Source organism: Heteronotia binoei, chromosome 3, assembly GCF_032191835.1.
Source record: "Heteronotia binoei isolate CCM8104 ecotype False Entrance Well chromosome 3, APGP_CSIRO_Hbin_v1, whole genome shotgun sequence".
Lineage (NCBI taxonomy): Eukaryota > Metazoa > Chordata > Lepidosauria > Squamata > Gekkonidae > Heteronotia > Heteronotia binoei.
In genome coordinates this window covers 138,062,375-138,087,536 of record NC_083225.1, presented here as the reverse complement: position 1 = coordinate 138,087,536, position 25,162 = coordinate 138,062,375, and the positions used below count along the sequence as shown (strand labels likewise).

The 25,162-nt window shown below is 42.7% G+C and overlaps 1 protein-coding gene across 2 annotated transcripts in view; it reads left to right on the top strand.

Annotated features, from left to right (window-relative positions):
• The window catches only part of EPHA3 (EPH receptor A3), a 364,789-nt gene that overhangs the window by 222,280 nt on the left and 117,347 nt on the right, over window positions 1-25,162 (top strand). For both annotated transcript variants that reach the window (XM_060234514.1, XM_060234513.1), the window contains exons 4-5: window positions 20,547-20,702; window positions 21,467-21,802. In XM_060234514.1, coding sequence (XP_060090497.1) covers window positions 20,547-20,702; window positions 21,467-21,802 — 492 coding nt within the window. The remainder of the gene's footprint in view (window positions 1-20,546; window positions 20,703-21,466; window positions 21,803-25,162) is intronic.

The following is a 25,162-nucleotide window of genomic DNA, read 5'->3' as shown; positions in this document are numbered from 1 at the left end:
GGATCAGGCCAATGGCCCATTCAGTCCAACACTCTGTGTCACACAATGGCCAAAAAATTTATACACACACACACTGTATGTCTCTCTCTCTCTCTCTCTCTCTCTCTATATATATATATATATATATATATACATATATACATATATGTATATATACATATATATACATATATACATATATATACATATATATATATATATATATATATATATATATATATATATATATATATATATATATATATATATATATATATATATATATATTAGCTAATAGCCACTGATGGACCTCTGCCCCATATTTTTATCTAACCCCCTCTTGAAGCTGGGTATGTTTGTAGCTGCTACCACCCCTGTGGCAGTGAATTCCACATGTTAATCACCCTTTGGGTGAAGAAGCACCTCCTTTTATCCGTTCTAACCCGACTGCTCAGCAAATTCATCGAATGCCCACGAGTTCTTGTATTGTGAGAAAGGGAGAAACTTCTTCACACCTTAGGTCTGTGCTATATCCCTTGAGTGTGAATGCACAGATGACCACTCGAAGATCTACAGTTACAGGTAAGCAACCTGTCTTTCATGGAAATATTTTTAGTGTGCTATTTACAGCATGACGTAAGAACAGAGAGAGACAGACAGATAGACAGAGAGAAGGGGTATATTCATCATGGCTCACTGCGATTAAACAGACTAATGTTTGGGTAATACATTGTGAGTACTGTTCTTTGCCACCATTGCTAACGCAAACAAAGTCAGTTTTGTGGCTTAGGGTACACTTACTATCCACTGGAGTATTGTTCAGCTTTTTACTGGAACATCAATTTGAGTAAATGTGATAAGACTAAGTGAAGTCCTGTTTACTCTGCATAGGCTGGTAAACAAACATTTGGCATAGTGACTGACAAATCAGTGAGGACATTGAAGAAGGGTTAATCCCATGCCAAGTTGAAGGATGGAGAAATATAAATGAAGATTTGTTGCGAGGGTAAAATAGAGGAGAGGAGCAATATTTAAGGGGCTTTGGTTCCTCTTTGGGGAGAAAGAGAGGATGTAAATGAGGTAAATTTAAAAAAAAATTGTTGGCAACAGACAATGTTGTCTACTCAGTAGCTCTCCAAAGACTTGAGTAGAACTTTTGTAGCCCTGCTGTGTAGGGATCCTGACTTCTAGAGATTTGAGGATTTAAAACTATGACCCCTGGAGGTATATGCCCAACCACTGATCGTTGGTACCTTTCTATTAATTTCCATTAATTTATCTGCAAATATATCTAAATATTCTAGAATGAGTCCAGTTGAATTTTTGCATGCACATGCAGACTTTGAAGACACAGTGGTTGTATGATTAAACTGTTAGATTACATTTTTGTTGGACACAGGCTTAATAGCCACTTGTTCTTGACCCAGTTTCAGTTTGCTATCCATTTCATTGGGAAAGTATAAATTATATACCTCCTTATTCCTCCTTTTATAGTTGATGGAAGCTGATATTCTAAAGTTATTTCAGCCTGGCAATCACGCTCCTAAGGGACAGTCTTGGGTCTTTGAAATTTGAAATACTTTTACTGGCAGCCTTTCATTTAAAAACACTTGGCAAAAAGTTTTAAAAGCCACATTAAATTAAGACTATTACCACATTTATGATCAAATAAAAATGTCCCTATATTCAAATGATGTCCTATATTTTGTCAAGGGTTAACTGTCCCCATGATGCAGTAATTCCTCATAATTTCCTGCATTTGATGTTCATCAGTATTATCCTGCATCACATATATTCCATATAACTACAGACTGCCCTGACCTCATCAGATTAAATTTGAGCAATATCCTCTTATATAACTTTTAAAATAACATATTTTGGCATTAGTTCTTATGAGAAGGCTGAGTCACAAAGAACATAATTATAGCAGACATATAGCAGGAGCTATGCATCTTGTGGCCTGAACATGATGCCCACATGAGGTAGGCCTTTCTTGAAAGGCATGGACATCTGTAAGAGCAGACATAAGCACTTCTGAGATATTGCCCAGACCAGATAATCAATCTGAGTAGTTTGTGGGAATTTCTCTCCATCTCTCAGATCTCAGGGCTACTAAAGGAAATTGATTGCCAATAGTTTTATGACAAATAATTGTTTCAGCATTATTTTCTTCAAGACATATTCATAGAAGATATATCCACAATAGCTTCTATTCAAGCTACCTAAGCAGAACTACCACATCCATAGACAGTAAACCTCTGAATATTAGTGGTTGGAGGCAAATAAGGCAGATGAAATTCTTGGTCCTGTATACATTTGTGGGCCATCTAGACAACCGATTGGACAATATGTGGCACATTGCTCACCTTCCTTTGTCTGAACTGTGTGTCACTCAGTCTCAATCCCTCTGGCCCCAAGACAGGCAAGGATTTGGGCCACTAGGGAAGCTGCCTTAATGCCCTATTGGCTAGTCTTGCCAGGTCCTCCATTCTTACACTGCACTCCCGTATCCCTCAGTGCCTGTTGCTAGGGAACTACAGTATTTGAGGATGGTTCTATCAGTAAAAAGTGGGGGGAGGCCTTTGGGGCTGGTCCTGAGCTAGGGTTGCTGGCTCCAAGTAGGGAAATTTCTGGAGATTTAGTGGTGGAGTCTAAGAAAGCAGAGTTTGGGAAGTGGAAAGGCCTAAGCTGAATATAATGCCATAGAATCCACCCCCTCCAAAGCACTTATTTTCTCAATGGGGAGAGAGATCTGTTGTCTGGAGTTCAGTTGTGATCCCAGGTGATCTTTAGGCTCCACCTGGAGGCTGGCTAGCCTAGGCCTGGCAGCAACTGCTGGGTGACTCGATGCCACCTGACTGGCATGACAACTAGATCCAGGGCTGGTGCACCCAGTACGTGGCCTTAGGAGTCACCTAGGGTGTGGCTCTGGGAAGTGCCAAATTGGGCTCCCCCTGGGAGGGTGGGGGCCACCTTCTCCCTCCTGGGTGATTTAAATTGCGTGGGAGGGTGCCCAGGAGCAGCTGCTGTCTTTCCCAGGCAGCTGCTGTCTTTCCCAATGATCAAATGATTGGTATGGCTTTTAAATCACCCAAGAGGCGGGTGCCTGCTCCTGGGAGTTCTCCCGATTGCACAGGAGAGACAGCAGAAGCAGCTGGGCTGGCCTTCCCCTCCATTTAAAGAGCTGGTTGGTGGGTTTTTTTAAATCTCAAGGGAAGTTCAGCAGCTGCTCCTGCCACTTTCCCCATGTGATTTGAATTGCTGACAGAGGCAGCCTTGAAGCTGTGGAGGAGGTGCTTGAAGAGCACCCCTCCCCCCCTGGTGATTCAAATTGCATTGGAAGAGTGGTAGGAGCAGCCACTGCCCTTCCTGTCTGATTTAAAGACCCTACTGATCACTGGTCAGCAGGATCCTTATATGGAGGGGGAGGCTGGCCCAGCTGCTTCTGCCAATGCTCCTGCATGATCAGGAGAGTATCCAGGAGCATGCCAGCCTCCTGAGTGATTTAAAGGCCCCGCTGATCAGCTGATTAACAGGACCTTTCCTGGGCATGGGAAGGGCAATGGCTGATCCTGGGCACCCTCCTGGGCAATTTAAATTGCCCAGGAGGGAGGGGCAGTCCACACTCTCCCAGCCTAGGGCACCAGCAACCCTGGCACCAGCCCTGACTACTATGCAGACATTTGAAAGTTTTATTAAAGGTACCTGCACTCATGGGGATTTTTTCAAATGAAACTGGAGAGATCTAACTGCATAGGTGGCTCACCTGAAATGGATTAACACAGAGTATTTTACTATTGCAAGTAAGGTGTTGTGATTGAGAACCCGGTTCCTTCGACAAGTTTGAAGCACATGCTCCTTGTTGAAAAAGAACTGTTTGAATTAGTGGGTAAGTTGTTATTTGGCACTTTTGTTGGGTTAATGTGGGTAGAACTGTTCTATAATTATATGCTTTATGTTATAATTTCAAATGTAGAAAATTGTTTGTTATGAAAACATCCTCTGAAGAAACTAAAATGAAACACCTAGAATATCCAGGATCAGTGTTAGACTGTTTTCATTGTGTCCATTGAGACCTTCTGTTGTTTATGGACCTATGCACTGTGTCCTGGTGGAGACAAAGTGCCCACTTCTGATCTGTATATCATTTCAGGACTGCAAGATATATAGACTGATATACTTCAATGCTTCTCAGTGGACTTTGTTTGAAATTGTTTTGCATACCTGCAGGCAGATGTTCAATAGGTATATCATTTTGTAAGTTTGCAATATATGGTTGAATTTGTATAAACACTTTAATAGACACCTTGTTGTCTGTTGTAAATGTTTATTGATGAATGACTGCTTTTACACACTGTTTGTTTGTGGTTTCAGTGCTGCTCGGTGTGCTCCCAGTTTTTGTATTTTTGACTGTTTGATTTTTTAGAATACATCTTGAAAGGACCCATTCAGAAGGAAAGAAAGCTTTTAAATTTGCAGAAAGTCATTCTATAATTAGTCCGTCTATGACACTTCAACTTCTGCTTGAGTTAACCCAGTTTTGTGGTTATTATTCCACTCTGTGTCTCAGATTGTCCTGGACAACATATATATGTTGTATGTTTTATATATACAAATGCACAGTCTAATCTATCTCAGTGGGTTGTTCTTAGGATAAAATGGAGGAGAGGAGAACAATGTAAAATGATTTACTTTACTTTATTTGATTTAGATTTACTTTACTTTATTAAAGTAAATGGGATTTGGGTTCCCATTGTGGAGAAAGATGAGGTATAAAAGAAGTGACTAAATAAATAAATATGTGGGATAAATAGGGTTGCCAGACAGTGTGTGGCAACCAGTGAGAGAATTATTGGGAGACAACAACCTGAGGGGGAGAATTAAAAAGAAAAACAAGGCCTAATATACTTAAAGAAAATTCTGATCATGGAATTCCTGGCAATCCTAGAGCTACCTAAAGTGACAAGGATAGTTCTAGGAGCCATCAGAAACTATGGCAGGCTTCTGAGTAGCCTAGGAAGCTCCAGGAACTCTATGGTCAGAATTTCCTGTAAAGAGATGAGGGCATCTTTTTCTTTTTAATTGTTCTTCCCAGGATGATTGTGCCTCTCCCTTTGGCCCCAGTTCTCACCCGCCAATCAAGTGAGCATCATCAGGCAAGGACTGCAATTATCTGGAGGTCTTCCACTGTAAGTGGGCAAATGGGAACCCTAGGGGTAAAGTTCTCATAAGTGAACAGAACTAATTATGCCATTTTTTATTCTTATCTTTGGCTGGATCAAAGTTCAGATACAATGTATCATCTTGGATAAATATTACTGTTTATTCACAATAGATTTTATTTTATCCTTGCTGACAGATTGTCACCTTTTAAAACTAAATTATCATAATTTATTAAGGTTGTAGCTTATAAAAAGAAGAAAAAGCTTGGATGCAATGATGTAACGCTAGTACAGAGTTTAGTGAGAAAGGACACTTTTTCCTTGTGGAAATGAAGCTCTCTCTTATGTACATATAATTAATGTATCTGTCAGTTATTGAACAGAGAGGGCTTATTTTCTGTTGGATGACTTGACTAGTGATTGAGGCCAATGTCTAAGGCACAGATTGGTGTAAAATATGACATTAGGAATTTGTAACAAACTGTTTAGCCCATTTTTGGTGGGCTTCCATATTGTTTGTAAGGGTTTGCTATTTCAGAAGACTTTTATTAAGATCTAGTTGAAATTCTTGGCCATCAAATTTATTTTTCATCTTGAATCTTTGTACATATTAGCAGTTGGCAAGATTGTTGAACTAGTATTAATAACAGGGTTGTGTTTTAATTATTTAAAGTGTCAGGTCTGTTTTAAAGGTTTGCTGTTAGCACCCTAAAAGCATTTCAAATAAATAGATTAAGTGGGAAGAAGCAGTATATCTCAATTGGCAAATTTTTAAGGTGCATTAAAGAATGGAAAGTTATAAATTATGTCATATATTAATATGGGTACCATGTGGGCATAATATCTCTGGTTAATTAACTTTAATTTTACTTTGGACCAGTTGTGTGTTAGGCATTGGATAGGAGAGCACTAATGAAACTGTAAAACACAGAATGCTAGATACCTTATTTCTTAATTTGACTGTGAAATTAATATTCTTTTCCCTCTATGCAGAATTTCCTTACTTCCCTTTGCCCCCAAAGCCTTCTGCTTTCACACAGCAAGAGTTGTCCACATTGTTTTCTTCAGTGCTGTGAATGCAGACGCATGTGTCATGGCAACAGAGCTTCCACATGTAGGCTTCACAATCCCCCGCCGGACCCCCCGATTTGGAGCCTCCTCCCCCGCTCGCCAAAAATCCAGAAGCGGGGGAAAAATGGCGGCCCTTCCCACCCAGCTCCGATCGCAGCAGCTTCTCCTCGCCCCTTCCCTTCCCTTCCCACCCAGCCCCAATCGCAGCAGCTTCTCCTCACCCCTTCCCTTCCCAACCAGCCCCATCGCAGCAGTGTCTCCTCGCCCCTTCCCTTCCCACCCAGCCCCGATGGCAGCAGCTTCTCCTCGCCCCTTCCCTTCCCTTCCCACCCAGCCCCATCGCAGCAGCGTCTCCTCGCCCCTTCCCTTCCCACGCAGCCCCGATTGCAGCAGCTTCTCCTCGCTCCTTCCCTTCCCATGCAGCCCCGATTGCAGAAGCTTCTCCTCGCCCCTTCCCTTCCCACCCAGCCTTGATTGCAGCAGCTTCTCTTCACCCCTTCCCTTCCAACCCAGCCCCATCACAGCAGCGTCTCCTTGCCCCTTCCCTTCCCACCAGCCCTGATCGCAGCAGCTTCTCCTCACCCCTTCCCTTCCCACCCAGCCCCAATCACAGCAGCTTCTCCTCACCCCTTCCCTTCCCACCCAGCCCCAATCGCAGCAGCTTCTCCTTGCCCCTTCCCTTCCCACCCAGCCCCATCACAGCAGCTTCTCCTTGTCCCTTCCCTTCCCACCCAGCCCCATTGCAGCAGCTTCTCCTCACCCCTTCCCTTCCCATCCAGCCCCAATCTCAGCAGCTTCTCCTCGTCCCTTCCCTTCCCACCCAGCCTCGATCGCAGCAGCTTCTTCTCGCCCCTTCCCTTCCCACCCAGTCCCATCGCAGCAGCGTCTCCTCGCCCCTTCCCTTCCCACCCAGCCTCGATGGGAGCAGCTTCTCCTTGCCCCTTGCCTTCCCTTCCCACCCAGCCCCATCACAGCAGCGTCTCCTCACCCCTTCCCTTCCCACCCAGCCCTGATCACAGCAGCTTCTCCTCACCCCTTCCCTTCCCCTCCCACCCAGTCCCATCGCAGCAGCGTCTCCTCGCCCCTTCCCTTCCCACCCAGCCCCATCGCAGCAGCGTCTCCTCGCCCCTTCCCTTCCCACCCAGCCCCATCGCAGCAGCGTCTCCTCACCCCTTCCCTTCCCTTCCCATCCAGCCCCGATCACAGCAGCTTCTCCTCACCCCTTCCCTTCCCCTCCCACCCAGCCCCATTGCAGCAGCTTCTGTTTGTCCCTTCCCTTCCCCTTAGGCTTTCCAATCCCTAGGTCCCAGCGGGGGATTCCCGGGTTTTACAGGCTTTCCCCGGCCAGCTGGCTGGCTATATCTTGGGCAGGACCTGCAAACAGGTACAGTTTTAAAATGTGTGTGTGCCTTTAAATTGGAGCAGGAAGTACTTCATGGGGAAGGGTTAGCAACAGCAGACCTTGTGAGAGTGCAGCCCCTCTGTTTGTTTTGCTTTCCTTTTGGACGAGTGAGTGTGTGTGTAAAAGAGCAGCGTAGACCCTGTACTTTCCAGACCTGGTTGTGGAGGCACCAGAGACTCCTGCTTTGTTCTACTGCTTCAGACCAACAGGCTGCCCACTTGCATCAGAAACAGTTAAGCATGTGTGAGTGAGAGAGAGAAAATGGGGGGGGAGGGGAGGAAACTCTATTATTCCCTATGGAGACTTAGTCTCATAGGAAATAATGGAAAATTGATCCGCAGGTATCTGGGGCTCGGGGGGGGGGGCTGTTTTTTGAGGTTGAGGCACAAGGTTTGCAGCATAGCATCCAGTACCTCTTCCAAAGTACCCCCCAAGTTTCAAAAAGATTGGACCAGGCAGTCCAATTCTATGAGCCCCAAAAGAAGGTGCCCCTAGCCTTCATTATTTCCTATGGAGGGAAGGGATTTAAAAGATGTGTGGTCCCTTTAAATGTGATGGCCAGAATTCCCTTGAAGTTCAATTATGCTTGTCACACCCTTGCTTCTGGCTCTGCCCCAATGTCTCCTGGCTCCACCCCCAAAGTCCCCAGGTATTTCTTGAATTGGACTTGGCAATCCTATCCACATGTGAGAGTGAACTGCTCACTTTCTGCCAACCTTTCCCCTACTTTTTTCTTCCACATGTGTTCAGCTCTACTCTGACTCTCAAGGGAATGGTTGTTATGACTGACATAAATATTTCAAAATTTGAAATAGTTAAGGGGCAATTGGTTGTTATGCTGTGTAGCAATTACTGCTTGAGGGGAAAAAAAGAAATTTAAAAGATCCTTCTGGGGGTGAGGCAGAAAAAAAGATTCTGGGAAAATAGTGCCCAGGAAGCTGACCACGGGATTTGAAAGGCAGAAAAAAGCATACTATTTCTTCCAGATGGCGTGCTGCTTTCTTTCTTTAAAAACGCAAGACAAGCAGGTATATAGGGTTGCAAGCTCTGGGATGGGAAATTCCTGGGAATTCAGAGGCAGAGCCTGGGGAGGGAGGAGATTGGGAAGGAGAAGGAACTCAGTGAGAAAGATGCTGTCTTACACTCTCCATTTCCTCCCAGTTTTCTTGCACCAGACTTTCAGGCTCTAGTGTGTAATAAATGGGTTTTCCAGGAGACCCGGCAGCCATATATACTGAAGGATAGGAAAACCTCAGAAATTGATTATTACAGCACATGTTGTGTGAAAGCTTTTTTTAAAAAGTGCTCCAGTTTGCAGGCAAATACAGAATAAAATCTCTGTGTGAAAGCAGCCAAAAAAATGATGGAATTTAGGCTGAACTTGCTTAATGCTGTAGAAAAAGAAACAGAACAGCATCTCTTTCAACTTGTTAAAAGCTTTCTTTGAAAAATGAAATTGCTGAAGACATTTCATTCTCCAATCCTTTTCCTTCTTAGTTGGCAAAAGCCAAGCTGCAAGAGTGAAATCCACAGTGTATTGAGGTGTGAAATGTTTCCTTAGGAGGCTGAGGTGATTGGGGGGGGGGGGGGGGGTGAAGAGAGAATGCCGAGGGTTGAAAGAAAGAAGGAAGGAAGGAAATGTTAGTGAGCACTTGCTGTTCAATAGGTTGTGACTTTTTATATAGTGATCACAATGAAGTCTGTTGAAAAGTGTTGCCCAGCATGGAGGGAGTTTGCACAAAATCTGTATTATAAGAGATTCCTGCTGATAGAGGTACCTTAGTGTTAGGAAAGAAAAGGATAAAGAGCTTAACAATGAATGGTCCATGGTAAAGTATTAGAGACTAACTGTGGTCAGAATATTTATCTTTACTCTTGAATTGACTGTTTTTCATACTGAGAATGACCTTTATATTATTATTGTTCTTTTAGAATGTTTCGGAATACATGTATACCAAATGTTGACCCACGGGGGCGGGATGTGATCATTTATATATTTCATGGTTAAATTTCATCTCTTCTTGTTGCCTGTGTATTGCAGCAGGCAGATTGTTAGACAAGGAATGGGGAGACCTGGATTCAAATCCCCATTTTCAGTTAAACTTGCGGAGATGTTGACCAAAACATTCTGTTTCAGTCTAGTCCAGGGGTAGCCAAACTTGCTTCATGTAAGAGCCACACAGAATAAATGCCAGACATCTGAGAGCTGCAGGAGATGAACATCAGATGTTTGAGAGCCACAAGACGGAAGGGAGGGAGGGAAGGATGGAAATGAAGCAAATTTAACTTTAAATGCATTATCTAAGCTGCTGACTGACTTGGCTTGGTAAAGTGATTTAAAGAGACAAATCTTTTTCCAAGCCAGCCAACGAGGTGGAGGGGTCTTCGAGAACCACACAATATATGTGAAAGAGCCACATGTAGTTCCCGAACCACAGTTTGGCCACCCCTGGGCTAGCCTATAACATGGGGATGCTGTAGAGTTGCCATCCTCTAGGTGGGATCTGGGGATCCCCCAGAATTACTGCTCATCTCCAGACTACAGAGATCAGTTCCCCTGGAGAAAATGACTGCTTTGGAAGGTGGGCTCTATTGCATTATATCCCACTGAGTTCCCTCCCCTCTCCAAATGCTACCTTCCCCAGGCTTCTTCTCCAAATCGCTAGGAATTTTTCAACTCAGAATTAGCAACTCAAGCTCCTTGGAAGAAGGGTGGAAATAAAAATGCACTAAAACCAGCATCAACAGTCTTGATTATAATGTTGCCTTTCAACTTTATTTATTCGTCACTTTTTGGTAGGGTTGCTAATCCCCAGGTGGGGGCAGGGGATTCCCTGGTTTGGAGGCCCGATCCCCACTTCAGCATCATCAGAAAGTGGGATGGGAAAGAGAAATGTCTGTTGGCCACTCCATTATTCCCTGTGGAGATTGATTCCCAAAGGGTACAATGGAAAATTGCCCTGTGGGTATCTGTGTCTCTGGGGGGCCTGTTTTTTGAGGTAGAGGCACAAACTTTTCAACATAGCATCTAATACCTCCTTAAACCCCCGCCACCTCAAAAGTTTAAAAAAGATTGCACCTGGGAGTCCAATTCTATGAACCCCAAAAGAAGGTGCCCCTATCATTCATTATTCCAGATGGAGGGAAGGCATTTAAACGGAGTGTGGTCCCTTCAAATGTGATATCCAGAACTCCATTCAGGGTTCAATTGTGCTTATCACACCCTTGCTCGAGGCTTCACCCCCAAAGTCTCCTGGCTCCACCCCCAAAGTCCCCAGATATTTCTTGAGTTAGACCTGGCAATCCTACTTTTTGATAATAAAGTCCTCAAAGCTACTTACTGCACTTCAATAAACACAACTAACTATATCTTGCTTCCCCCCTTCCCAACTTCTGAATAAATGCATTAGACCTTCTTCCCAAGGGTACATGTCTTTAATGCCCTGAGGGCCAAGCCAAGTGGACCCAGGACCTGCTCTGCCTCTGATAATAGACACAGAGAATAGCAGTGTTTGTATGGTGTGCTCTATAGTCCCATCTTCCAGGTTTATAGCATTCCTTATGCTATCTCTTTTTAAAATTAAAATTATTTTTCTCACACAAAGCCATGGATATGTGTGCACATAATGTTTTAATTTAAAATACACATGTAGAACATTTCTAACTTTTTACTTGCTTTTAGTACATTGCTTTTTTATTAGTTTTCTTTCTGAGTTTATGTCAGGGTTTCCAAGTCTGTGTTCAAAAATACCTGGAAACTTTGGGGGCGGATCTGGGAGAGGCCAGGGTTTGGAAAAGGGAAGGGCCTCAGCATGGTGCAATGCCATAGATTCACCCCTTCAAAGCATCCATTTTCTCCAGGGGAGCTGATCTCTGCCACTGAAAGTCTGTTGTAAAAACAGGAGAGCTCATCTCCAGGCCCCTCCTGGAAGCTGGCAACCTTTGGTGTAGAACTTAAAAGTCTGACTAAATGAGATGCTGGGAGGACCATAAACAGATCTTTGGCACTTTTTATATTTCTAAAGGGTAGCCAAGCAGAGCCCTGATTTAATCAGGGATCTGGTGCAGTGAGGCTGTATTGAACAGTTTCTCCTTAAAGTAGTTTCCTGCCTTCAGGTAACCCCTTGAAATTTTCCTACTGCAAAAAGTATAGTGGGGCAATAGCATCTTCAGGTAGCTATTTAAATTTAGAAAAACCGTGCAAGTGAAAACAGTTCACCCACTTTCCAGCCTACATTATAGTTCTGATCCAAATCAACCTTCCTTGGATATTGATATGCTGTACAAAATTAATAATTTTGCTATAACATGCTGTAAGAGATCTGATCATGGTTATGCCAACTTCTCATATTGCTTTTACTTTAAGATTTATATTACGAGTCAACCCTCTTTCCATCAAAATAAATAAATAAAAAGGTTGGAAACATTAGTGAACAGGGCTTTTTTTGAGCAGGAATGCAAAGAAGCACAGTTCCAGCAGGCTTGGTGTCAAAGGGTGTGGCCTAATATGAGTTCCTGCTGGGCTTTTTCTGCAAAAAAGCCATATGTGAAGCAATCATAATGTCAGGGGGTGTGGCCTAATTCCTGCTGGGCATTTTCTTTTTTTAAAAAGTCCTGTTAGTGATTATGTGCATGAAACTGCTCAGAGAGGAGTGGTGACCCAGGAATGAAAACAAATTTATGTGTCTGTGTGTGTCTCTGTGTGTGTCTGAGTTGTGAGAAATATCATGAGGGGGGGGGGGAGATTGCAATGAGATAATCTGCAGTAATCTGCATAGATTGGAATCTGAAGGCCTCCCTCCCCTAACAAGACTGATAAAGAAGAAATGAGAGTACAGGGCATAATAAGAATGATGAGATGCTAATGTAATTAAAGTATAGGTGAGACCGTTACAAGCTTAATCATGTAGCAGCAGTTATGTGACTTACATTTTTTAAAAAGTAGGTGGGGAGGAAGGTGCTGTTTTGCATCTTCTTTATATGCATTATTTCTTTACAGAAACAAGCAAGCATTTTACTACTTGCAGGGTATTTCAAACCTTATTTGAACTACATCCACAGTGGTCTGCCACTACGATATTCTGTCATTTTACCTGAAGATGGTATACAATACCTAGAAGTATTTTGCTTCTTGGTGTAGCATAAGAACATAAGAGAAGCCATATTGGATCAGGCCAATGGCCCATCCAGTCCACTGTGTTGCACAGTGGCCAGAAAAACCAGGTGCCTTCAGGAGGTCCATCAGTGGCGCCAGGACACTAGAAGCCCTCCCACTGTTGCTCCCCCCCCCCAAGTACCAAGAATATAGAGCATCACTGCCCCAGGCAGAGAGTTCCATCAATACCCTATGGCTAATAGCCACTGATGGACCTCTGTTCCATATGTTTATCCAATCCCTAAAGAGATCCCAGCCAAACTGCATGTTAAAGGTGGAGAAATTTTACCTTGAACACAATTGCTAGGGCTTTTTTTGTAGAAAAACCCCAGCAGAAACTCATTAGCATATTAGGCGACACTCCCTGAAGTCACCAGTCATCCAGCCACATCCCTGACCCCCTGAAGAGAAACCAAAGGTTTTCTAGTCTATGGACACTGACATTGTGCACAGAGATGTTGCCAGGATAGGGACTATCAACATACATGAAACATTGGTTTGGATCCATTGGACTACTTTTACCTTTTTACCTACCTGTGGTCTGCCCAATGATTGTTGATCTTTTGGGAGAAGTGTTGTTTCTTTCTTCCAGATTTATCCCAGTTAAATTCTAGGGCATCTTTATTATTTGAGTAGAAAAATTCATTCAGCAACAGAAATATTTGTGGTAGCTGACAGTAGCAGATATCATTGTTCTGCTACAATTGCTTTGGTTGAGAGAGGGAGCATCCAATTATTTTGCTCTCCCTTGCTGAAGCTTTTAGTTACAGTTGCCCACATGGATGTATAAGATCTTACTGTTTCTTGATTTAACCTAGTTGCTTCCAGCTATTTCAGATTGTCAAATCCCCTTGGCCCGGGGATTATGTTTTGTGAACCTGATCTTATCACCCTCTAGGGTACATATGGGGAGAGATGGTCCCTAAGGAACCAATTCCAATATTTCCTCATTCTCTTAGAGGTATTTTTTAAAAATCAAAACATCAATGTGTTTGGAACCTAAGACATTAGATAACTATGATAAACGTCCATGAATTCAAAAAGAATTAGTAATAATTTCAATTCTTTTTTATTTGTATTATTTATTCATTGGTACCTTGGGACATTTTTATCTCCCTTTTACTGCAATATAATGTGAAAAACTACCCCAATAGAAACATGAATAGTTTTCTGGAGTGTCCTAAAGAGGAAAAAGTTCTGGATTCATGTTTTTTTCTCACCAAAGTACTGTGGTAGCAAAGTCACTGAAATGGTGTTTTAAAGACTAAATTAAGCACAACCTCGTAATTCTTTTCAGCCTCTTTCTTTTCCTTTCAGTCTCTTTCTTTCTTTTCCAGCTGCTTTCTTTGCTCATATTTATTGGAGGTGGGAGAAGAGGAAAACATTACCAGGATGTCGCATTGGTTATATGAAGTTTTATTATAGAATGTTACATAAAGTATATGTTTTAATCATCAGTTGTTCAACAGTTAGTTCAAATGTCTTTTTTGTATCTTGGAAGGAGAGATGTGATGTATGTGTCTTTAAATAGGACGATCTCCATTCCATTGTTATGTATTTAACTTGTTTAGAGTGGGATGGTCACTGAACTCTCCCGCTACATGTTGTTTGTTGTTGGCTCTCCTTCCTGGTGTTTCATCTTTGCCAATAAAGCTGTTCTGTAAACAACAACTCAGTGTTGTTGTTCATCATTCCTGGGTGCCAGATACTACAATAATGCTTGCTTTTTGAGGCTGTGGACCTCACATTGTATCAAAGAACCAGTGGTGTGTCAGAGTAATCTGATGTTCAGGCATCCATACAAGAATATTTCCTTTTTTACCTAATTTAGTTTCTTATTGAAACTATATGTATCTTTCCTTCTAATTGGTAATGATCAGAGCCACTTTCAGTGTGATTCCTGTATCTTGTGTCACTCAGCCCTGCTTTCTTTTAATGTGTGCTTTCCCCCCAGACCTCGAATATATATATATTTGAAGTATGAAGCTGTCAGTCTTTCCTTTGTATTTGTTACTCTTGGGATGATTACAGACCAGTGCTTTGGGCTGACTCAGAGACACCTCTGAAATTGACCCAAAAAAATCCTTCCACACACAAACATCTGCTGCTGGTCCTCATCCCATACTCACCCTGTCCTCTGGCATCACAGTGAAACTCAAAAAGCACCACTTACGAAGTGGTAGCAATTTTTTGAGCCATACGCCAGTCACCTCCTTGGTGTATAGAAGTGGAAGGGCGCAAGCAAGGCGCCTTGGCGGTGTGAAACTACCAAGTCACCCCAAGTTGCATCCGGCTTTTTAAAAATAATAAAACGTGTGTGTGCATGCGCACGGCTACTGAAAATGTATGAGGAAGCTGAGTTCTGAGAATGGTGCACAACAGTCTTCTGAAAACACCCATGTCGCCCCATGGACAGGATGGGGATGGCTCTTTTTGAGCTGTCCCGATTTAGAATGCCTCCCACCCACCCCAAAATGCCCTTGGGGATCCTAAGTAATTTTAGTTTTGCTGAGGAAGACTTTGAGAATCATTTGATTAAAAGAACTGTAGTAGTGAAACAAGTAAGACTTTTTTTTTTAACATACTGTATTTCACCTTAATTGGGAAGAGCTTTTGAGCTGAAACAAAAACAGTATGTATGATTGCTTGTACTGGTGGCAGCAGCCTTATCTGTAGTGTATCATCTACCTCATTGGCTGGAGTTACACCCTGGAATGCTTTCAGTGATGGATATTTGGCTGGAGGCTTGTCACATTTCTGTCCCCCTACTACTGGCATGTAACTCTAATCTGTCATCTATCAGCTATGTGTTACACCTGCAGCTGTACTAAGAATACTTAAAATAGCTGTAAAATAGTTCTTCTAAGTTAGGAAATATTAGGAAAATCATGCTTAGTTTCTGTTCATTACTTTAAACCAGAAGCCTCCTTCATTTTAAGTCACATGTGGCTTTCCTGGCAAACAAAATGCACTTCCTGTGTTACTGAAAAGAAATTTCTTCTGAAATGAAAACTACCATTCTTCTCCCCTTCTCTTTGACCTGCCATTTTTATGTCAAAGAAATGAAGTTGGTGTGACCACCTTTTCATGCTACGTTTTAAATTTACGATATAATTGCTTTTTTATTTTTCCTGAGGGCTGTAGCGCTGAATAATCTTATGGTCGCTTGACACACAAAGATGGAAGTGCAAGGCAGCCTGAGGGAAAGATACAAATCAGAATCCTCCCACTAGGGCATGCTGGGACAGCAGGATTCTAACTAGCTCATTTCCCTTATAACTACTATTCTTCACAGCACTGTAGCTGAGCTTTGCAGAAAACACAGAAGATTTGGTGAAGTTTCTGCCTCTGGAGACAATAAGCAGACTAATCTGCCTTTATTACGCTGTTTCCTGCAATGTTCTGCTTCACTTTTTCTTGTCTTCATTAAGTGATATTTGTGGCTCTGTTCTTTTGCTTTTGTTTTGCCTCATAAGCTTACAGTATATTTGTGGCAGTTGTTTGTTATTTAGGGTTGCCAACCTCCAGGTGGTATCTGGAGATCTCCTGTTGTTACAATTGAACTGTAGACAACCAAGATCAGTTTCTCTGGAGAAAATGGCTGATTTAGAAGGTATCCTCCACAGGGGTGTCAAATGTGCAGCCTGTGGGCTGGATCAGGCCCCTGGAGAACTCCTAGCAGCCCCACTAGCAAGTTTGCCTCCTTCTCCCTCTTGCTTCCTTCTGCATCTCAACTTGCTTTGCCAGGATTTCTCAATCACACAGAAACTGCAGAGCAAAGCCTCTGTTTTCCCCATTGGCTGATGCTCCTCTCTTGGGAAGGAAGGGGAGAGGGAGTTTTGCTTTGATACTGACCACAATATTGCAAGAGTGCTAATACTTTAAACATGCTTTTAGTTTTGTTTTGTTTTTTAAAAAAAATCTTTGATTGTGTTTGTGTCATTTATAAAGTTTATATCTCCACTACTTTGCGTTACTTTTTATGACACACATGGCCTGGCCCAACAAGATCTCATTTATGTCAGATCTGGCCCTCATAACAAATGAGTTCAACACCCCTGCTCGATGACATTATACCCTCCTGAGGCCCATTTCCCCTTCCCTCCCCAGGTGTCACCCCAAAAATCTTCAGGTATTTTTCAACCCAGAGCTGGCAACTCTAGTCCAAGGACATAATGAAAATATCTTTTGCAGCACTGAGAAGGAGCATCATTCAGGCTCCTTTTCCATTTTCTGTTGCCCATTAAAGCCCAAACCCGCACCAAAATTATTATGTATATAGAATAGAATTAACATTTCTTCCACCACTTCTAGCTTCATGCTTTGAATCTCCTGCCTTAAGTTTCAGTGGTAGCCAAAGCAAACGTATACCAGTTCTCCGTAGTGGAGCATGTGCCAGTAGTAAGGGCTCTTTGATGGCAGAGAAGCACTGTCAGTTTGGAACACTGAGACCTGGATGATGAAATCAGAAATGAGGTTTATTAAGTAGAACAGTACTATCTCAGGGGAAGACAATTCCAAGCAATAAAAATATCAAGTACCCAATATGTAGTACCTTATAAAACATGTTATATCATTCATACAGGGAAGAGTAGATGAAGTAAGACAGATGTTTATAGATAATGATCCTGAAGTTCAGTGAGGTCTAGCACTTATGGAAGAGATCAGGCAGCAGGCAGCAAATTGACCAGGGGGGGGTGGGAGGTCTTACTATGAATTACTTACCACATGGGAGATTGCCAGGTAGGAAGTCTTTGGAGAAGACAAAATAATTGTCACCCATGTTATAGGCTGGGAATTGGGGGGAGCATGGGCAGAGGGCAGGAGGGAGGGCTTGTGAACCTAAATAAAGCAAAACGGGCAATTCTGGGATTGGATAGGAATTGTAGAACTTTTAAAAATTAAGCAGAATCGATATGCATTTCGTTGCTTGAGACAGAGATGTACAAGACTGAAATAGGACAAAGGGTATAAAATGTTTAATACAGATATTGTTTTTAGGAAGAAACCTTAGAAAAGTGAATGTAAAAGATTGAATGTAAAAGATTGAATGTACAGTTTTGTGTTTGAATGTCATAGCATGAGAAAACTAGGTGATACATTTCTTTTTAATGAAAATAAATTAAATCATGCTTAAAATTTTTCAAAATTCTGTTGGTACAGAGAAGACATTTTTGTTGGTTGTCAGCCATGACATCATGGGCGACATCCACCAGGCCAGTGACCCAGTGAAGCAAGCTAAAAACAGCTGTATGAGGATAACTAGTTCTATTTTTAAAAGAGTGAGAGAAAGAATTTTTTGCAGAGTGATCTGAAACAATGGAAAGTTTTGTCACAGTGGTTCTCTATCCACTCTGTAATCTCGTTGTTGATTGTGTGTTGATGCCATGCAGTGAGCTGGAAAGCAGGTTCTTTCAGTGCAAGTCATGCACACTTTTCACTATATATTAACATGATGTGTGAGGTACTGATTCAGCCTGGGTGATGAGAAAGAACTGGGGAATTGTGCCAATGTTAATGAAACACCACCACCTGGAGTTTGTTACAAGTAGATTATACAAGCTGAAGCAGCTTCCCTAACAGCCTTTGCTTAACGCAGGATCCACTCTTGTAGCACATGAGAGGTATTTACATTTTATCCAGACAAGACCATTATGTTTCTCCTTCAATACAGTTTCAAAGCTGGATAAGCATTTCACTTTCATAAGTTGTTTTAGTTTACTTATTGCTTGGTATTCTGAGAAGATAAAATGGAATTTATAAACAAACGCGAAGGAGAATTGTTCAAAGAAAAATATAGGATTTATTTCTTGATGAGGGACAAAATTCACAAAAAGAGTTTTGAAACTGCAAAAGAGACAATTTTTGGAGATGATAATAAGTATCCTATAGATCTGGTATTCAGATCTTGTCGTGCTCTGGAGCCTTGCAGTTAAAATATTCCTTGGGTAAGAGGCTCCCTGTATTTAGTTAGGGTTGCCAATCCTCAGTTGGGGATAGGGGATCCTTTGGTTTGGAGGCCTTCCTTCCACTTCATGGTTATCAGAAAGTGGGGGGATGGGTTGAATGTCCACTGGACATGCCATTATGCCTTATGGAGACTGGTCCCCATAGGGTATAATGGAGAATTGATCCACGGGTATCTGGGGTTCGGAGGGGACTGTTTTTTGAGGTAGAGGCACCAGATTTTCAGCATAGCATCTCCTCAAAAAGAAACCTGAATTTTCAAAAAGATTGGACTGGGGGTCCAATTCCGTGAGCCCCAAAAGAAGGTGCCCCCATCCTCCATTATTTTCAATGAAGGAAAGGCATTTAAAAAGAAGAAACCCCTTTAAATGTGATGACCAGAACTTCCTTCAGAGTTCGATCATGCTTGTCACAACCTTGCTCCTGGCTTCACCCCCAAAGTCCCCAGATATTTCCTGGTCAGTCCTGGCAACTCTATGGACTCTGCCTGTGGTTATAGTGATACTAGTCAAAAGAGATTATAAACAATTTGATCTGGGACATTGACACAGAACCTACAACTTTCAGGGATTTAAAGAGGATCAGTGTGGTCCTGGATTATCTGAATTCCCCAGGGAAGCTTTTTTGCTAAGAGAAACCAACTAGTTTTGCCTTTCTGCCTGTTGTCAATCTGAAATACTCACACACTGGCTGGGTCCAAACTGGCACTTGAAGCTGACACAGGGACAGCTCACAGATGGATCAAAAAATCATGCACATCTGCTTCCCGTCTCACTCCTGTACTCACCCCATCCTTAGGTGTCTCAATTGTACCTCAAAAAGCTACCACTTCTGAAGTAGTAACAAATTTTAGTACTGCATGCCATCTGCCTTTCCAGCTTATGAATGCGAGAGTGCACAAGCGAGGCGGATTGGTGGTGTGAACCCACCAATCTGCTCTAGGCACTCACTGGTATTCTTTAGTGCATAACCACTAAAATATATGGGAAAAAAGAAACCTAAACCATGCCAAGGGGATGGTGTGCAGCAACTGTCTGACCATGCCAAAGTGCCTTCCGTGTGGGAAATGGGCAACTCACGCAGGAGCATCTGATCAGGATTCAGCCACTCCATTTTGCACCAGCCCAATTTGAGATGCCTCCCGTGCACCCAAAGCTGCCAGTCTAGACCCCTGCCACTGCCAGTCAGACTGAATGCCTGTCATTGCTAAAGCAATTTTTGAAGATCAAAATGAGGCTTTAATTGAAGTTAATGCTAACATTCTAAAACAGACTATTGTGAATGTAATTTGCAAGAAATACACTTGTTTGAGTGTTATACAAAACCCTCAAATTAGTATGGAAAAAAGGATCTAATAAGGTTGCTAAGAGCAAAGTAAAAACCAACGTATTAGAAAATTCAGCTGTTCTCCAACAAGTTTTGTCCTTAATTCTTCATACATATTTGTCTGAAGGAAGAATTACAAAATTATTTTTATGGAAAGTAGGGTTGCCAGCCTCAAGATGGGGCTGGGAGATACCCTGGAATTACAGCTGATCCTCAGGCTAAAGATATTAGTTCCGCTGGAGAAAATGGCAGTTTGGGAAAGTAAACTCTATGGCATTATACCCTGCTGAGGTCCCTCCTGTCTCCAAATCCTGCTCTCCCTAGATTCCATCCCAAAATAATACAGGAATTTTCCAATTAAGTGCTACTTCTCAAGTTATAGTTTTGGCTTTATCTTGGTGGCGATTCTACTCCATTCTTCAGTGAAGGAAATTATAGAACCATATTGTACAAGGTATTGTAAACCATTACTGTTCTTTTACAGCTTGCCGATCAGGGTTTTACAAAGCCTTTGCTGGTAACGTGAAGTGTGCCAAATGCCCGCCCCATAGCTCTACAAATGTGGAGGGCTCGACAAACTGCAAGTGTGAAAAGAACTATTTTCGATCAGAGAAAGATCCCCCATCTATGGCTTGCACAAGTGAGTAGTGATCTCATTTTAATAAGCCTATGACTGTATTTTCATTCTCTGCTGTAACTATGACTTCCAGCTTTGAATCACATCCTCTGTTTAACCCTGTGTGTTTCCCACAATTTAAAACATGTTTCACTGAAAGCAAAACACTTTCAAAGAAAGAAAACTGAACAGGGTATTTGTCTCTAGGGTATTTTTGTGGGGGAACCAAGCATTATCTTTAGTAGATAGGAGATGAAGTATACATCTCCCCTGTGCAAAAAAAAATGTGGAAAAAAACCTTTAAACTTTGACTTGGATCTCAGTGAAAATTAGAGGATGACTTTGGTTCTCTCCTCCTCCTTCCTGCTGCAGTCCATCATGTTGCCCAAAGCTGCCCAAGGTTTTCCTTGGGAAGGAGAATCAGTGAAAAATGAAGAAATGAGCAACATGATGCAATGGTCTGCTTGGTATTTTTCTTTCACAAAAGGTTCAAAATGACCTTTACTCATAATTTCTTTTCATTGCTTTCCTTCAATTTTCAGTAAAAGAGAAATTAGTCATAGAGGAAAGATCCTTAAATTGACACCGTTCAAGAAAGGCATTTTTGGTCCATGACAGATTGTTACTTAAGAGAAACTTGTTTTAATACAAGATCAGTTATAAAACTGGAGGTTTAGTGAGCTGTTTCTCAAGACATGAGAAACAACAGCATGGCATCATTTTTGTGTGCCTTTTTATTCTATTGTGGAATATTATTTATAAGTATACTTTTCCCATTTCCTTTGCAGGACCAACCTCTGCTCCCAGAAATGTTATTTCTAATATCAATGAAACATCCGTTATCCTAGACTGGAACTGGCCTTTGGACACTGGGGGCAGGAAAGATGTCACCTTCAACATTGTATGCAAAAAATGTGGAGGGACTGCCAAGCTTTGTGAACCATGCAGTGCCAATGTAAGATTTATTCCCCGTCAGACTGGGCTTACCAATACCACTGTGACTGTAGTAGACCTCCTGGCACATACCAACTACACATTTGAGATTGATGCAGTTAACGGAGTTTCAGACTTGGGTGCCCTGTCAAGACAATTTGCTGCTGTTAGCATTACAACTAATCAAGCTGGTGAGTACTGCTCTGATTGTTTTCCTGTCATGGGCCTACTTCTGTCACAGGCATTGAGGTTGTAAACCCGTGTCTCAACTGTATCACTTTAGACTGTCAGAACAAAACATCTGTTAATGCTGGGCTTAATTTTTGAGGCTGAGATAATGTTTTCTCCAATCCCATTTTACAACTAACTACTGAAGAAATGTACACATTTCCATTTCTTTAGCATATGGGGATAAACGACTTCATTGATTATGAACAGGACCAGTTATTTGACTGCTGCATGGTATTATTGCCTAGGGGTTGGCAAAACTACTATCAGAATCAACTCCTATTCTGCATTGTCAACTAACACTTTAGTCTGCTGTCACAGAAGGAATGTATTTTATTAATAAAACCAGACTTTAATAGCATTTTCAGTCCAGAAATCTCTAATATAAATTACTGAAGTCATGTAAGTCATTAATTTTGATTTAATAGGAGAAAATTAAGTGCTTTGATGTTGGAGATATAAAAGGCTAACATTGACGTTAGAGAATTGGAGATAGGCTGTGAGGCATTTGCGAAATATTTTGCAGATAAAATCTCATCACTCCGCCAAGACCTACCTATCACATTAGATACAGTAAGTCAGACTGAGGCTCCGCGCCTGTCTTCGGATTTACTGCTGGACCACTTCGACCCACTCAGCCTGGAAGAAGTTGATGGAATTCTCTCCGCTGCTCGCCCAACAACATGTGATCTGGACCCTTGCCCCTCCTGGCTGATTAAATCTTGCCAGAGGGAGCTTAGATGTCCTCTACGGGACATCATAAATAGATCCCTCTTAGAGGGGCGTTTTCCAACGCCTCTGAAAGAGGCCTTGGTCCGCCCCCTCTTGAAAAAATCAACAGCAGACCCGGCCGAATTGGCGAACTATCGACCGGTGTCTAACTTACCATTTTTAGGTAAAATCATCGAGAGGGCAGTGGCGTTGCAGCTACAGAGATTTCTAGATGACGCTTCTATCCTAGACCCGTGCCAGTCTGGCTTCCGACCGGGCCACGGGACGGAGACGGTCTTGGTCGCCTTGGCAGATGACCTCCAACGGCAACTGGATCGAGGCGGTGTAGCAGTGCTGATGTTATTAGATCTGTCGGCTGCATTTGATACGGTCGACCATCGGCTACTGATCCACCGCCTCGCCGACATTGGGGTTAAGGGGTCTGCTTTACAATGGCTCTCCTCTTTCCTCATGGGTCGGGGACAAAGGGTGGCGATCGGGGGTGAACGATCCCAGAGGCGCACACTAGATTGTGGGGTGCCTCAGGGAGCAGTCCTCTCCCCGATGTTATTCAACATCTATATGCGCCCCCTTGCCCAGATTGCCAGGAGGTTTGGGCTGGGCTGCCACCAATATGCGGATGACACCCAGCTCTATCTGCTAATGGACGGCCGGCCCGCCTCCCCCCCGGAAGACCTGGATCGGGCGTTACAGGCTATCGCAACGTGGCTTAGACTGAGTGGGCTGAAGCTGAATCCGGCAAAGACAGAGGTTCTCTGTGTGGGTCGCGGCGCTCCAGGGAGGGAAATATCCCTCCCGACCTTCGATGGTGTGCAGCTAAAGGCGGCGCAGCAGGTGAAGAGTCTGGGTGTTTTACTGGAGCCTTCATTATCAATGGAGGCCCAGATAACAGCCACTGCCAAGTCAGCTTTCTTCCATCTGAGGCGGGCAAAGCAGTTGGCCCCTTTCCTGGAGTGTCGGGACCTAGCAACGGTGATCCATGCGACGGTCACCTCACGATTGGACTACTGTAACGCCCTCTACATGGGGCTGCCTCTGTGCCGGACCCGGAAGTTACAGCTAGTGCAGAACGCGGCGGCCAGGCTGTTACTTGGTCTCCCAAGATGGGAACATGTGCGGCCGGGGCTACGCGAACTGCACTGGTTACCGATTGTATACCGGGTCCAGTACAAAGTGCTGGTTATCACCTTTAAAGCCCTATATGGCCGAGGACCAGCCTACCTGAGGGACCGTCTCTCCCCGTATGAACCCCAGAGAGCACTGAGGTCAGTAGGAAAGAACAGACTGACTACCCCTGGGCCAAGACAAATTAAACTACAGAATACTCGCTCTCGGGCCTTTTCGGCCGCAGCCCCACATCTCTGGAACCAACTCCCAGAGGAGGTGCGGGCCCTGCGGAACCTTGATCAGTTCCGCAGGGCCTGCAAGACCACCCTTTTTAAATTAGCTTATGAATAACTGAAAATCCGCCATCAGCATCAACTAGAAGAGTGTCAAGGATAGCGTCATAAAATGTTTTAGTTAATTGTTTTAATTCAGGCTTTTAAGGTTAGTTTAATGTTAATTTAATGTTTCTAGTGTAACTGTTTTATTGTTGGTGCACCATTGGTCACCGTATTGTTAGCCGCCCTGAGCCTGCTTCGGCGGGGGAGGGCGGGGTACAAATAAAATTTATTATTATAATTTATTATTGACACTACAAGGATTTAATAATATTTTGGGTTACATATTTGCCCCGATCATGCTGCCTGCTCCCTTACCACGAGCTCTACAGGATATTACTATAAAATACTGATCCAGCAACTGATGATGTTCAGATGGCTGTCAGTGAATCCATTTGTGCCTTTAGGATTTGACAAGTGCAATTTTGGTTATACAGATGCTGAATACATGAAGAACATAATTTTCATTTTGGAAAATTTGATTTATGCTGACAAAGGCTCTAACAAGTGCACACTTAGAAGACTAATCATGAATTTTCTGCTGTTTTAACTCTAGCAAAATAATGGTTCTTTCACTTTATTTGGAATTCTACCCCAAGGCACTGAAGAAGATTGCAGATTTTATGTTAAAGCCTCTGGCTGTCAACTTTGATGATTCTTACAGAACATGAGGTCCATCTCAAAAAAGGGAAAAGGTGGGCTTGGAAAACTCCAGACCAATCAGCTTGCCAGTGCCTAGAGAAATTCTAGATGATACTATTAATCAGTCATTCTGCAAGCATTCTTTTCTAGAATGGATTGTTTACTTTGAGTCAGCATAAGTGAGACCATATCTCTCTCTCTCTCTCTCTCTCTCTCTCTCTCTCTCTCTCTCTCTCATAAAATAACTAGTTTTGTAGGCTTGGGAATTTGGTGAACTAGTATTTAAGCAAGGCATCTTACAAAGTCTTAAGAGTGGACAAGAAGTCCAAATGTGGGCTAGATGATACTAGATATAGTCATACTTAAATGGTGTCACGTCATCCTGGAGGAAGATCTTTAACGGAGTCCTCCAAGGTTCTGTCCTAGGTCCTTGTTCATTTCAGTATTTTATAAGGGCCTTTGTTGAGATTGTAAAGGGAATGTCTATAACATTTTCAACTGATGTGA